General features: G+C 41.4%; 1 protein-coding gene across 1 annotated transcript; it reads right to left on the bottom strand.

The window, feature by feature from the left end:
• Positions 1 to 4,257: 4,257 nt before the first annotated feature.
• Positions 4,258 to 13,945, bottom strand: and2 (actinodin2). Its single transcript, XM_087810376.1, has 11 exons — positions 13,863 to 13,945; positions 13,656 to 13,743; positions 12,146 to 12,263; positions 11,978 to 12,033; positions 11,741 to 11,861; positions 9,499 to 9,573; positions 9,343 to 9,453; positions 7,784 to 7,828; positions 6,560 to 6,723; positions 4,776 to 5,660; positions 4,258 to 4,641 (listed from the first exon to the last, which is right to left on the bottom strand). Exons 1-11 carry the CDS (start codon positions 13,943 to 13,945, stop codon positions 4,258 to 4,260), a joined length of 2,130 nt encoding a protein of 709 aa, XP_087666502.1.
• Between the last annotated feature and the right edge of the window lie 1,399 nt (positions 13,946 to 15,344).

Below are 15,344 nucleotides of genomic sequence, written 5' to 3'. Positions count from 1 at the left end.
TGTTTTTTTATGAATGAATATCTGATAATTATCGATACGGTATCGTGGAGACAATTGCGTTAATGTATCAATATTTTCTTAAATTTCTCTTCTTCTTATAGATGTTCATACGTCTCCTGGTCCGGTGTCTCCTCACACAGCACCAGGACTGTAGTACTTTATATATATATATTATGTAGAGCAGACAGTAAACACACTGACGTCAGGATGTAAATAACAGGAACAACCATCAGAACGGGACGAGATCAATGATTGGAAACGTCTGCTTCTGAAGGCAGAACAAAGGCGACAGCGATGGTTGATGCTTGAAGTGGAAGGAAATGGAGCGACTTATGCAAACATGAAACGATGCCAAAGGAAAACGCTTTCAAAATGCCTCGCCGCAATTACTGTCCCACAAAGCTGCAGGCTGCCGAAAACAAAGCATTTGTTATGGTGAATGTTTATTTAGAGGAACAGAAGCGCTTCTGTTTCGCGGCGGTGGATCACAGCGGGGGGTCCGCTCGACGTTCCTGGTCATGACGGGACCCTCGGCGCCGCCGGAGCTCCGTGAATGACAGCGACGTGACGCCGTCAGCAGGTAACCCCCCCCCCCCCCGGAATCAAACACGTGGTCGGCGAATACATGTGTCGCAGGAACCAGAACCCGTGGATTAAACATGGTCTCACTCTGAGTCGCTCTGACCTTTGGGATGACTCATTCTGCCTGTCGCCATCGCTCGCTCACCTGTCACTCTCCCACACCGTCATTTGCATTTTCCATCATCTTCCCCGAAACGACAAACTAATGCCGGGGCGCAGAGAACAAGCCGGCGAAAAAAAAACACATAATTATCATGTGTATCGCAGGAGCCGAGGGTCCCGGAGGAACATCAAGTAACCAACTCTGTCAGTTTACAGTGATGGCGGAGATTTTTAGTTTATATTTTTCGTTCGTACTCGTGGAGACGTCAAGGAGACCCTGAAGGAGCTCACCAGTCATTCCGGGTCACGGATTGATGGATGTTAGGAAAAGATGAACGAAAGGTCATATTGCGTTTACACAAAGATGACCAACAGGGGGCGCAACTGACTGTTGAATTCTCCAGAGGATGATGCTATTGCTAGCAATTGTATTTCAAATGCTAAAAGAGCATGAAGACAATTCAATATAAAATAACATTTAATCACAATAAAGATGATAAAAAGTGGCTTTATGGAGGTTTGCACTCTCTGAGCTCTTTCCTTGTTCATAATCAAGTAGTATTGTCGAGTACTTGAAGTACTTACAGACTCTTACACGCTTACACATGACTCTTGACAAAGTCGTAACTGCTTTCATTTGTTTTCAAACCAAAATATGTCCAAACATCAGCTTTAAAAGCTGCTGGACTCACTGTATCCTCTCGTCCTCAGTCGTAACTGCTTTCATTTGTTTTCAAACCAAAATATGTCCAAACATCAGCTTTAAAAGCTGCTGGAGTCACTGTATCCTCTCGTCCTCAGTCGTTACTGCTTTCATTTGTTTTCAAACCAAAATATATCCAAACAACAGCTTTAAAAGCTGCTGGACTCACTGTATCCTCTCGTCCTCAGTCGTAACTGCTTTCATTTGTTTTCAAACCAAAATATGTCCAAATATCAGCTTTAAAAGCTGCTGGACTCAATGTATCCTCTCGTCCTCAGTCGTAACTGCTTTCATTTGTTTTCAAACCAAAATATGTCCAAACATCAGCTTTAAAAGATGCTGGACTCACTGTATCCTCTCGTCCTCAGTCGTAACTGCTTTAATTTGTTTTCAAACTAAAATATGTCCAAACATTAGCTTTAAAAGCTGCCGGACTCACTGTATCCTCTCGTCCTCAGTCGTAACTGCTTTAATTTGTTTTCAAACCAAAATATGTCCAAACATCAGCTTTAAAAGATGCTGGACTCACTGTATCCTCTCGTCCTCAGTCATCGCTGAGATTTTCATTGTTCCTTTAGCTGCAGAGGACGTAATGACTGCTGCCATCTAGCGGCTGGAGGTTTAGTTTCAACAAATAAATGAACAAATGCTATGAATAATTATGATCATTTAAAAATATGAAATATTTCATTTTAAACACACATTATTTAACCGTAAACTATATTAAATATGATTTAAAGCCATATATAATGATACATTATCACAAAAAAAGAAATATCACTGTGTCGAAAAAAAACCTTATAAATCTAGCTACGCATTTTAGGATGGAAGACAGACTTATATTTAAGAACTTTCAAGTATTTGTGACATTTTTAAAACTATAATAGCCACGTAAAAACAAACAAAAAAAACTGCTTTGGACCAACAACTGACTCACTAACTAAATCCAAGCTCTCAGTACCAGCATCATCATATGCATGTAAGAATTGACAATAAAATATTATATATATACATATATATATATATAAATATATATATACACGCGTCTTCCTGTTGAACAAAAGGCGCTGAACCTCAGTCCTGTGAGTGAAAGATTCTACTTAAGAATCCATTGGTTTCCTAAAAGGTTGGGAGTTGGTTATTTAACGTTTCACTAACAATTACCGCTGCAGACACTTTGATTTAATGAGTGAAGAGCTGCTGAACATTCACTCCCAGAAGAAGAACCTTTATCTTCATCACCGCTCGGAGAACACGGGTCAAGCCCGGGAGAAGGTCTCGTAAACAGAATGACAACGGCCGTCTGTCATCCTTCACGGACGCTAATTCCCAGCAATTTATTCCGTAATTAAGGCAGGAGTGGCGACTGTGATGAATGACAAACCAGCTGAACGTGTTCACTGTGACAAGCCGCTTATCTCCAGCATCGCCATGTTTCAAATTATTCTGCAGAGGAGCGTGAAATTGATTCCAACCCGTTCTTAATTCTTCATTAAATGGTGTGTACCCTGCTCTTTAAAACACTCCTGATAACCTTTGGCTGGCATTTTGAACGCCTGGAGAGTATTTTTATTTCGAGTAACAAACACACACTTTTCCTTCAAACAACTCCAAGATGTGAAAACTTTGTTTCAGCGTAACAGTGACACCTAGTGGACAGCTGCAAGCTAGCGTGTTTTTAATGGTAGTAATGAAAGAAAGCAACTTTTGTCGTTTTCTTTCTCCCTTTAGCTCTTAAAATAAACCATAATCCAGTTAAATCCAAAACAAAAGTCAGAATCTGTAGCCAGACGTTGTTGCTGCTCGTATCCGCCATGTTTGCTAGTTAGCATGGTTAGCTTTAGCATTACTTTAACACAACAAAACGTTGCCACATAACGTGACACTTTAACATTAGATGAGAAAGTATTGTGTGATAAATATATTAATATGACGTTAAAACCACATCAAACTCACTTTTAACTCTATCCCTCACACGACTTTTATTTTGAAGACAACCGGAAGTAACATCTATTTCCGCAAACGGTGCAACAAGCTGCCTTTTAAATAAATATATTCTAGAAAATGCCGATTTATTTTACTTAACTTTGGAATGTATTTGTAACATGTTAATACTGAATTAATTTGTGTTTTCTACTTTAAAGGACTCCTATTGAAAACTACAGTCTGTGTTTTTCTGGGTGTTATCTTTATTTTTTTATGGAGTTTTTATTTTTATTTTTTATTGTTTAAGCGCTTTGTGATCCTGGTTCAAAAAAACGCTCTATAAATATAAATTACTTACTTACTTATATTTCTACTTCAATAACATTTATAAGTCGTTGTTTGAAAATAATCTTTTGTGTTTGAAGTGATGCAATCAGGTGATTAGATGTAATTTTGCCTTTTTATTTTCCATTTAATTTAAAAAAAATGTGCCAAAGTTTGACTTGATGGCTACTTAATAGCGGTGCTAGCTTGTTGTAAAATGTTTATTTGTTTTTTCTTTTCCAACCATCAGGGAGTCTGAGTCATTGATATATTTTTATTTTTATTTAGAACTTCATCAAAACTAAACAGGTGAGAAGGTTTAGAGTTACAGGAAAAATGTGAAAAACATTAAATACACTTTGAGTGATTGAAAACAAAAGAATGTACAATAGGGGGTTTGTTTTGGCCCTAAATGTGGCCTATAATCTCTAATCTATACATTAGCCTCTATCTATAAACACACAAATGTTCTAATCCATCCACAATTTTCCGTCTCAAACTGATGCGCGTCACTTTGACTCTTCTTACGACGGTGCAAAGACGGGAGACCTTCTTGCCGTTCTATAGATTTGCTACTTTGGAGTGATTTGATCCATAAAGTCTGTGAATCTGAGCTGGGATTACTTGTGTTGGCTCATGACGCTTTTCAGGAAGTCGTCGAAGGTGGGGTTGGCGGCTTCCTTGGCAGGCTCATCTGCCGCCTCGAGCACCTGTTCGGCGGCACGTTCGCCTCGACGCAGGCGGCAGTTGTAGTCGATCTCGGGGTCACAGTGTGGGTCGGGCAGGATGATGCCTTCGGCGCCCTCTTTGGGAGCTTCCAGGCCGGCGGGTGGTGTGAATCTACCGCAGTTGGGGTCGTACGGGTGGCAGAAGGGCTTGGCCGGAGCTTGGATGTGGGCCTTGGATTTGTAGCTGGACTCCACTGGCGTGCAGTCTTTGTCATAGTGCATGTAGCAGTCGTGGCCCTCCGGGGTCTTGCCGCGGACGCCGAGGTTGTAGCGGACCTAGTTGATCAATTCATGTGATTTGGATGAAAACAGCATAAAGACAGAAGTATAATGTCACCACATCATTTAATGAAAAGAATAGACAATAGAAAATGAACTAGTTATTTCCCAGAAGCACTTCAAACTCAGACCTGGTGCTCGGGCAGCTGAGGAGACGGCTGGCGTAGGCCGGCGGCGGCGAGCAGTATGCAGAAGGGGTTGGTGCGAGTGTCGCAGGTCAGAGGAGCGGCGGGGAATGCGGCCTGGCCTTTGGGAGCGTATTCCAGCACAGGCTTGGTCAGACCGGACAGCTTGGTGGCGGTGAGCGGGTTGCATCCGGCGTCAAAGAGAGGGTTGCAACTTTGCTCTTCCTTTGAAGCCACGGCAGCAGGAGCGTGGACGCCGGCCACGCACAGAGGATCTGCAGGGTCGCAGCTGGGGTACGCCATGTGGAAGTACCCGGTCGGGGCCTTCTGGACCAGGATTGGCTTGCAGTAGGGATCCTTGGGGTTGCAGGTGAGGGCGCTGTAAGAGGGGGCTGGGCCAGGTGCCGGGCGGTACCCGTAGGCAGCCCTCAGGTGGTACTGGAGACACTCAACATCTTCCCCGTTGCAGATCCTCAGAAGCTCGGATCTCTGCTCGGCGCTCAGGAACGACTCCAGGACTGGGGCGTAGTAGTAATAGCCGGCGTGGCCCTTCATGGGCGCAGGGAGCAAAGGGGTGAGGATGGGGGCCGGTACCTTGGCCGGGGCAGGGGCGGGCTCGGGGGCGGCGGCTTTAGGAGAGCTGGCGAACATGCAGTAGGGGTCCAGGTAGGGGTTGCAGAAGTGGATGGCGGCGGACTTGATGGGCGCCGGCATCACAAACGAAGCCTTGGGCTTGCTGGTGGCCTCGGCAATACATTCCGGGTCGTCTGAGTCGGCGCAGGTCTTGTAGATCTCACTCAGGTGGTTGAGGTAGTGGTTGAAGTTGGGGTTCTCCTCAGAACGATGCTTGTTCTGCAGGTAGGCCACGTACAGACGGTCCATGTCCTCGAGCTGAAACACAGTTTTGAAAGACTCTTGAGGATCCGTTATTATAAATTATTTTTTTCAAACTATCTTTATATTTCTGGTACTCCGCCATTAGGGTGGACTTAAGGAAGACTTAAAATCCTCTTAGTTAATATGAATTAATATTAAAAACTAGTATTACGCCACAAGGCTCCATAGCATTACTCCGTTAGGCTTCGTAGTAATACCCTGCATGGCTTTGTAGTATTAATCCACGAGGCTCTGAGTATTACTATTTGAGGCTTCGTGGTATTACCCTGCAAGGCTTTGTAGTATTAATCCATGAGGCTCTGAGTATTACTATTTGAGGCTTCGTAGTAATACCCTGCATGGCTTTGTAGTATTAATCCACGAGGCTCTGAGTATTACTACGCAAGGCTTCATAGTATTACTGCGCAAGGCTTTGTAGTATTAATCCATGAGGCTCTGAGTATTACTACGCAAGGCTTCATAGTATTACTGCGCAAGGTTTTGCAGTATTACAACACAAGGGTTTGCAGTATTACTACATGCGGCTCCATAGTATTACTTGGCAGGGTTCGTAGTATTACTCTCCGAGGCTTTTGTTGTATTACCACACAGGGCTTTTCAGTATTTACCCAGAGTATTACCTCTGATAGAGCCTTACGGAGTAATACTGCAAAGCCGCACTGCGCTAAATGCACCTTATAATCCTGTGAGCCTCGTACTCCCAAAAATACGGTAGTACTTTCTAGTTATCTTAGTACAGTAGGTTTTGTTATCGCAGCCGATACAGGTTGTGACTGGACGTCATGAACTTTCTAAGATTGAAATGACTTTGAAGATGATTTGATCCGATCTTGGTGGATCCACTCAGGAAGGTTTTGAAGGTTTCATCATTCACTGCCAGAACCAACTCTCACCCCCTCCTGGTTGTGGCTCTGCATGAAGTACTTGTAGAACCCCCAGAAGTCCGGGACGGCCTTGAACTGAGGCAGAGGGATGAGCGGGACGTTCCTTCTGTTGCGGACCAGCTTCTTGAGGTTGGCCATGGCGTCGGCCTGCACGTCGCTGGACACCTCATGGACTGGCGGGAGATTGACAGGTCGAGATTTAAACTAAATTAATGCTGAGTCATCAAATGTTATTTTCTAATAATAATAAAAATAAATAAAAATGATTATTTTAGTGTGACGATCTGTTGCCAATAATTCAAAAAGGTATTTTTGTTATTCATAGTCTTTTAAAATCTATATAAAAATTTTGGTTTAATAGTTTTTGAAGTAGATGTTTGGCGTCAGACTTTAGTACAACATCAAAATCAGTCTTTGAATTTAAATTTGAAAAATCAATTAATTTTTGGCGCGGTTAGACTTTTTTCACGTCATTTCTTTTTCAACGCATAAAAAATATATATTCAGTGTAACATTTAAATAGTAAAAAAAATGCTTAAAAAAAAATTCAGTGTAAACGATAAAATGTAAAATAATTAAATAAATGTAAACATAAATATATTCAGTGTAAAATTGAAATAGTAAAATAAATGCTTAAAAAAAATTCAGTATAAACGATGAAATGGAAAAAAATGGAAAAAGCGATTTTTTTTCTTCACCAAAATACTTTCAATTAATTTTCTTTATTTTTAATTAAATTTTACTGTGAATTTTTCAGCCACTGAAAAAGAAATTGAAGGCGAAAAAAACCCACATTGCTTGAAATTTGATGTTTTTACAAATTAAAAGTCTGATTTTGATGCTGTAAAAATTTGGCACATTTACACCAATTCTATTTTAGCAACTTATTGTAACTTGAATTTAAAAGACTACAAATTAAATAAATATTACATTTAGAGATTTTATTTTTGAATTATTAGAATTTAGAATTTAAAATTGTATTTGTAAAATAAAATAAATTAATTTTAAATATATTCAAAAGTATTTTTATTCAATTATTAAAAATATATAATTCAATACCTTTAAAAAAAACAATATTTCAATGAAAAAAAAAAGTAAAATATTAAATTTAAGCGATCCTATTCTGATGCCACTGATTTCTGTGGACGAAGGCTCGACTAGAGTCATGTGTCATGTGAGGAGGTTCTGGAGTCAGAACTTAAGGTATCAGTGGAGGCTCCTCTGGTTCCTCACCTTCCTCCTGCTGCTGCTGCTGCAGTGGAACGGCCCTCAGGAGCTCTGTGGACGTGAGCGAGACCAGATGTTCATCTTTCAACGTACATTTACACAAGAACCTTCAAGACAAACCAGTAAAAAAAAAAACTACAAAGACCACACGACCCAATTACCAGCGTAGACCCACGTGTGGCACCTCGTGGGGGTCTGTGGCCCCCGGAGCTCCACATGTGGAATATCTCCGGCTCAGAAGTTTACGACTCCGGAGGAGAACAAAAAAAAGAGCCGAGTCAGCTGACGGTGGCAGAAACATCCGGCTCCTCTCGTTTATGGACGTGAAGAGACGCCGCTGGAGCCGCATAAATCTGCTTTATGAGCCTCTTAATAACGGCTGGCGCGGGGGCCCGGGGCCCCAAGCACCACCACACTTAGTGGATTAAAGATGAGTCCCATCATGAATCAAGGTCTTTGACAACCTGTCTGGAGATGTCGGAGCGACAGCTCTGGTCTGTCGAGTCTTCAACATCTTCATGGACAACATACTAATAATAACTTTTCAACATAACTCGATATAACGACCACTTCCTGCTACGACTGCTCATCCGTGGGCTAGCGTTAGCATTAGCATGTAGCAGAGTTATCAATTATCATCTTTACTTTTTTATCATCTAAAACTATGTTTTATTGCTGTTTTTATGCTGTTATTATTCCAGAAAATTTGTAGAATCCAAAGATATCTTTCTTTTCTTCAGCAGTTATAGGTTTTTTTTGGGATATATTTTGAAAAAATACTCATTTGTTGTGAAGCCTTGTTATGGTTTCTCATCATCAAAGAGAATAAACTACTGGAAATAAGTAGAAAATATATCAGTTGTTTAAGAAAGATGATATAAAGACGATAAACTAACTTTAACTGACAATATATTTGTAAAAATGTGTGTTAAAAAGTGTTTTTTTTTAAGTTGTAGTCGACTCCATTTTGTTAGTTCATTGAATTTCTCTTTTTGTGTTTATGTATTTATTAAATTGTAAAATGACATTCTTAATATTCTGAACATTTTATTGTATCTATTAATTATTATAACCTATTTTTATTTTGTTTATTTATTTCTGTTTTTACGCAATACATAAACTTCAAGTCTAGGACACAAAAAACACAATTAATAAATAAAAATGCTATAAAACCACAACAGTGGCTCTTTTTTTAAGGTAAAAGAAGAAAGAAAATCATGTTTAATTGTAAGATCTTAGCAAATACATTATTATTCTTAGATTGTTTCTAATCAATGTATTAAAGAAAATGAATAATTCTACCAGAAAAATACCAATTGCAGGAGAAAAACCCTTAAAAAAGTCTTAAACGATGAAAATGTTACGAATAAACACAAATATTTGGTCAGAGAATGTTACAGCGTGTTCATATATTTATAAATAAAGATTATACAAAAGTCTAATACTAGTAACAGTAGCATGTTTTGACTCAGACCTGAGGGATCATGGGAAAAAATGTACAGTTTTCTAACAATTCAAAGTCAATAAATAAATAATATGAATAAATAATGTGGTGCTGGTCTCACCCGGCAACAGAACCACGGCCAGCAGAAGTCCAGTCTGGACCACAGAGAGTGACGGTCGACCAACGCGCGCCATTTTTTCAAAGTTTCCCTGCAGGAGGACGAGAAGGAAATCTGGGATTATAATCCTGGATGTCAGAGCGAGACTCAAACACTCACCTGTCAAAGTTCTGCACACGTTCCTGGCTCCTGGTTCCTGAGACGAGCTGGACCTTCTCCTGGCTCTGTACCGGGCTGTCGGTCAGGGCAACATTTTTAAGGCGTCCACTCGATCATTAAAAGCAAAAATGCGTGTCGTACATGCTGGTGGGAGCTCCGGGATTGGCTCCTTGTTCTTCCAGCGGCCGACCAATCAGAGTCCTGTAATTATCCGAGGTGAGCGAGGCCACGGTGGAGAAAAAAAAGTGACTTTTTTCTTCACTCAGGAAGTTTATTTTTACTCAAAAATATGATTAAATTATTAGATCTTTCATAAACCTACATACTACTTATCAGAGTATTAGGGTCACTTTATCTTATTACGAGGTTAAAGTCGTATAAAATACTTATAATATAATAAAATCTACTTTTAATTATTTTATTTTTTTTGTAGGACTTCTAAATGGGTTGAAAGACTTCTAGTTGGGGTTGTGGGACTTCTAGTTGGGTTGTAGGACTTCTAGTGGGGTTGTAGGACTTATATTTGGGTTGTGGGACTTCTAGTTGGGTTGTAGGACTTCTAGTGGGGTTGAGGGACTTCTGGTTGGGTTGTAGGATTCCTAATTGGATTGTGTGACTTCTAGTGGGATTGTAGGAGTTATATTTGGGTTGTAAGACTCCTAGTTGGGTTGTAGGACTTCTAAAAGGGTTGTAGGACTTCTAGTGGGGTTGTGGGACTTCTAGTGGGATTGTAGGACTTCTAGTGCGGTTGAAGAACTTCTAGTGAGGTTGTAGGACTTCTAGTGCGGTTGTAGGACTTCTAGTGCGGTTGAAGAACTTCTAGTGGGGTTGTAGGACTTCTAGTGCGGTTGTAGGACTTCTAGTGCGGTTGAAGAACTTCTAGTGGGTTTGTAGGACTTCTAGTGGGGTTGTAGGACTTCTAGTGTGGTTGAAGAACTTCTAGTGGGGTTGTAGGACTTCTAGTGTGGTTGTAGGACTTCTAGTGGGTTTGTAGGACTTCTAGTACGGTTGTAGGACTTCTAGTGCGGTTGAAGAACTTCTAGTGGGTTTGTAGGACTTCTAGTGCGGTTGAAGAACTTCTAGTGGTGTTGTAGGACTTCTAGTGCGGTTGTAGGACTTCTAGTGCGGTTGAAGAACTTCTAGTGATGTTGTAGGACTTCTAGCGCGGTTGTAGGACTTCTAGTGCGGTTGTAGGACTTCTAGTGCGGTTGAACAACTTCTAGTGGGGTTGTAGGACTTCTAGTGCGGTTGTAGGACTTCTAGTGTGGTTGTAGGACTTCTAGTGGGGTTGTAGGACTTCTAGTGCGGTTGTAGGACTTCTAGTGTGGTTGTAGGACTTATAGTGCGGTTGTAGGACTTCTAGCACGGTTGTAGGACTTCTAGTGTGGTTGAAGAACTTCTAGTGGGGTTGTAGGACTTCTAGTGCGGTTGTAGGACTTCTAGTGTGGTTGTAGGACTTCTAGTGCGGTTGTAGGACTTCTAGTGCGGTTGTAGGACTTCTAGTGTGGTTGAAGAACTTCTAGTGGGGTTGTAGGACTTCTAGTGCGGTTGTAGGACTTCTAGTGCGGTTGAAGAACTTCTAGTGGGGTTGTAGGACTTCTAGTGCGGTTGTAGGACTTCTAGTGCAGTTGTAGGACTTCTAGTGGGGTTGTAGGACTTCTAGTGTGGTTGTAGGACTTATAGTGCGGTTGTAGGACTTCTAGCGCGGTTGTAGGACTTCTAGTGTGGTTGAAGAACTTCTAGTGGGGTTGTAGGACTTCTAGTGTGGTTGTAGGACTTCTAGTGCGGTTGTAGGACTTCTAGTGCGGTTGTAGGACTTCTAGTGTGGTTGAAGAACTTCTAGTGGGGTTGTAGGACTTCTAGTGCGGTTGTAGGACTTCTAGTGCGGTTGAAGAACTTCTAGTGGGGTTGTAGGACTTCTAGTGCGGTTGTAGGACTTCTAGTGCAGTTGTAGGACTTCTAGTGGGGTTGTAGGACTTCTAGTGGGGTTGAAGAACTTCTAGTGGGGTTGTAGGACTTCTAGTGGGGTTATATGACTGTAGTTGTCTAACTTTTAAATGTATTTTCACCAAGAACAAGTCGTTATGATGGTTTAACTCATGAAATGATGAAGTTGTTTGTGACGAGCGTCAGATCCAGGCTTGAATTAATAACCTGAAGAAAAAGCGCTGCTTGTTTTCCCTGATATTTTTATAGCTGGTGCTCAGCGACGCGGGAGGCAGGAGACGCTAATGAAGCAAACTGCTGCTGCCGTGGAAGACGGAGCCATTAAGCAGCGGCGCGTCTGCAGCCTGGTTGTCGGATGTGCTTCTGGAAAATGCCACGTCGACTGGAGTCACGGAGAGCATTTGCATCTCGTTGACCTATAAAGAGTGATTTTTAACGAAGTGATTAAAGCGAAGGAACCACGACTTGTTTTGTTCGAACAAACACTAATTCAACACTGATTCCATCGTCTCAGGACGACACAGAACCAGACCCGTCGTGTGGATCCAGGACTAGGCTCGTCTTCTCCGCTGGGATCTTGTGCTGGTTCTGGACCCACAGAGAAGTGCAACCAGTACTTGTAGCAGTGACTTTGGTAGGAACACGACCTGCATTGTTGTTCCCTCGAGCATCAGACCCGGGTCTGAGGGTTCAGTGGTACCTGGTGCTGGGATCAGAACCTGACACAGGGTTCTAGGACTTCTTGTGGGTTGTATGAGGGTTTGGGATTTACAGTAGGTTTTGCGGGACTGGTGAGCCTCTGTGTCCAGGTGGAGTTCCTGGAAAGTGGTCCAAGGTACCCAGAGTAGACTTTAGTCTTGTGTCTTTACTGCAGTTTGTTTCTTCTGTTCTGTTGTTTCATCCAAACTTCTGATGATTCTATTGTTGTTTTGAAATCAGACGTAATTGTTTTCTTATGTAAAAATACAAACATGTGAGAAACTTCAAAGGAAGAAACAAATTAAGATTAAATTATTCACGTATGCGTTTGTTTCTCTAATGAGCTGCTGGAACAATGTTTGTTTGTTTGTTTTCTTTCTTTCTTTCTTTCTTTCTTTCTTTCTAACGTCCTTCCGCCAGTCCGGCCTTCCTTCCCTCTTTCCTTCCTCTTCTTTCAGCCGTTTGTTCGTTTGTTCGTTTGTTCGTTTGTTCGTTTGTTCGTTTGTTCGTTTGTTCGTTTGTTCGTTTGTTCGTTTGTTCGTTTGTTCGTTTGTTCGTTTGTTCGTATGTTCGTTTGTTCGTTTGTTCGTTCGTTTGTTCGTTTGTTCGTTTGTTCATGGGTTCCTTCCTTACTTTCTTTATTTCTTTTTTCCTTTCCCCTTCCTTCCTTCCTTCCTTTCTTCCTTACGTTCTTTATTTCTTTTTTCCTTTCCCCATTCCTTCCTTACATCCGTCCATCCCTCCGTCCGTTCGTTCTTTCTTTTTTCTTTCGTCCATACACCCGCCGTCCGGCCTTCGTTCATTCGTTCGTTCGTTCCTTCCTTCCTTCCTTCCTTCCTTCCTTCCTTCCTTCCTTCCTTCCTTCCTTCCTTCCTTCCTTCCTTCCTTCCTTCCTTCCTTCCGTTCTTTTCCATCTTTCTTTCTTTTGCAGAGTGTTTTCACAAACATACACCTGGAGGCAAAACTCTCTTCACTTTATTGCAACATTTCTCCGTCTCTCATCGATTTGTCTTCATAAAGATCTTTAACAATTCTTGCTTCTAGCAAACACATGACTTTATTATATATTTACATATATCAACATATTATTATCTGTTTTTATGCTGTTGCCATGGTTACAATTTGCTTGTAATCTCTCTTTATTTGATTAATATTTGGTTTTCATATCATCACGTTGTCGTAATATATATACTATAGTGCGGTTAGTATAATAATCCAATAATGAATTCAATCTGAATCTATTTCATGTTAGCTTCGTTAAACAATTATTTAAAAACATATATTTTAACAAACGCATTCATAAAAGAAAGTTATATGAAAATACAAAGAATGTTTTTCTAAAGCTGCGGCTCAAAGTGAAGCTTCTTCTGAAGGTAAATCAACCATCATCTGCTCAAACATCATCGATCAACAAACATCTGCAGCAGGTTACGAGGCGACGGCTCAGCGGCCGCCGTCCATCACATGTGTAATTACACCTGTAACAGGTGTTTTTCCCGCCGCTAACCTACAATCGGCTCCAGCAGCACGAGCGCCGCCGCGGCTCGTAACTCCCGCTCCGGTGCAGGAATCTCTGGGATCCGAAGAATTCCACGACATCTGGAACTTTTGAGGACGTTTAAAAAACGAGGAACTATGAACAGGAAATTCTATGTTATTACGCGGCTAATGGACGGTTAGCTCCGGCAAAGCATGCTGGGAGTTCAGGACGTCCGAACGTCGTGTCGACACGAAACCATCGATCCTGCTTTTGTTTGTGCAACGAAAGTCTCTCGGGTCCAAACGTCTGGTCAAGCGGCATTATGGGACGGCGGGTCGATCCCGGTGCATGCTGGGAAAAGTAAAAGTGTTTGAGGAGCACTCTTGCCGAGAGGCTGAGGGGTCAAAGGTCGACGATGAAGCGCAACAACAAGCAGGAGAATAAGTGCCGCATGTAAAAGTGTAGCAACAGCTTAACACAAGCATTGAGCTAATGGCTACAGTTAATGTCGATGATTTACTTTAAAGGTTTTGAATAAAAGTATATTTAATAGTTTTTCTTAAGCAATACAAATCAAACAAAGGAATTTCTCCACTTTTAATTCCTGGAAACCACTTCTACTCGGAAGAACTGGACCCGGTGCTGACCCGGGGACCTTTGACCTTGAAGGCTCTTACAAGAGATTGAGAGCCATCCAAGTAGAAGTCGAGGGTTTTTTGGAGGACCAGGAGCCAGTGGCAGGACCAAACCCACTCAAAAGGTGACGGAACCATCGACCAAAACACCTGCAACGGTTCTTCACAGGGATGTGACCTCCTTGGGTCGGTCAACCAGGAGGTCAAAGTGGGAGGAGTCAAGTAGAGACTCAGTTACACTCCAAACCTGCAGAGGGCGAACATGTTGCAAAAGACTCTGGTGGAACCAACATTCTGGCTTGTGTTGCCAGTGGGACATGATTCACCTGCGCACCCACCAGGAAGGATGAACTAAATGTTTGGAGTTTAGTGAGTCTTTCTCACCTGCTCCTGAAAACATGACCTCAGCTCTGACCTCCACGAAGATGCAACTGGTAGGAAAAAACTTCTCTTAATGAGGATCATTTTTCTCCTGATTCAAGTAGTTGATTTAGATACTTTTGTTTAAGATAATTTAAGCTTGTATTATGTCTTTTGTCAAATGTTTAAGCAAGTACTTAAATAATCCTGAAGGCTTTGTTTGAAAAAGCAAGTTATATTAACATTTTATTAAGAAAACTTTGACCTTTTATTGAAATGTTTTAAGACTAATACATGTTTTTTTGGTTTTGAAGGTTATCAACCTGTTCTTTACTGACAAGTATATTCCGAACTGGAATCATCAGAAAGAAAATTAAAAACCTAAAGAAGGATTCGAGTCGTTCTTTGCTTCCTTCAACAAGTGGTCAAGTCGTTTAAAAGTTTTTTTTAAGTTGTCGTCCGAACACACAGAATTTGACAATATATAATTACACTTTATTATATATATATATATCTATATATATATAGATATATATACACTAAATATATTATAACTCTCTCCAGGTTTCACTGGAAGGAAACCGAACCTAAGAAAGGCGTGCACTCGCAGCCCCCTGCTGAGCAGCTCGTCGCACGTGTCGCTCGTGGCGTCGTCTGAAGTGTCAGCGCCGCAGGTTCGACGTATGAAGTTTATACGCGTCTGCAGGAATGTTTGTTACGAGGCG

The sequence above is a fragment of the Callionymus lyra genome, chromosome 16, assembly GCF_982586985.1.
Source record: "Callionymus lyra chromosome 16, fCalLyr1.hap1.1, whole genome shotgun sequence".
Classification (NCBI taxonomy): domain Eukaryota; kingdom Metazoa; phylum Chordata; class Actinopteri; order Syngnathiformes; family Callionymidae; genus Callionymus; species Callionymus lyra.
The sequence above is the reverse complement of the archived record's forward strand: the minus strand, read 5'-3'. Positions and strand labels throughout refer to the sequence as shown.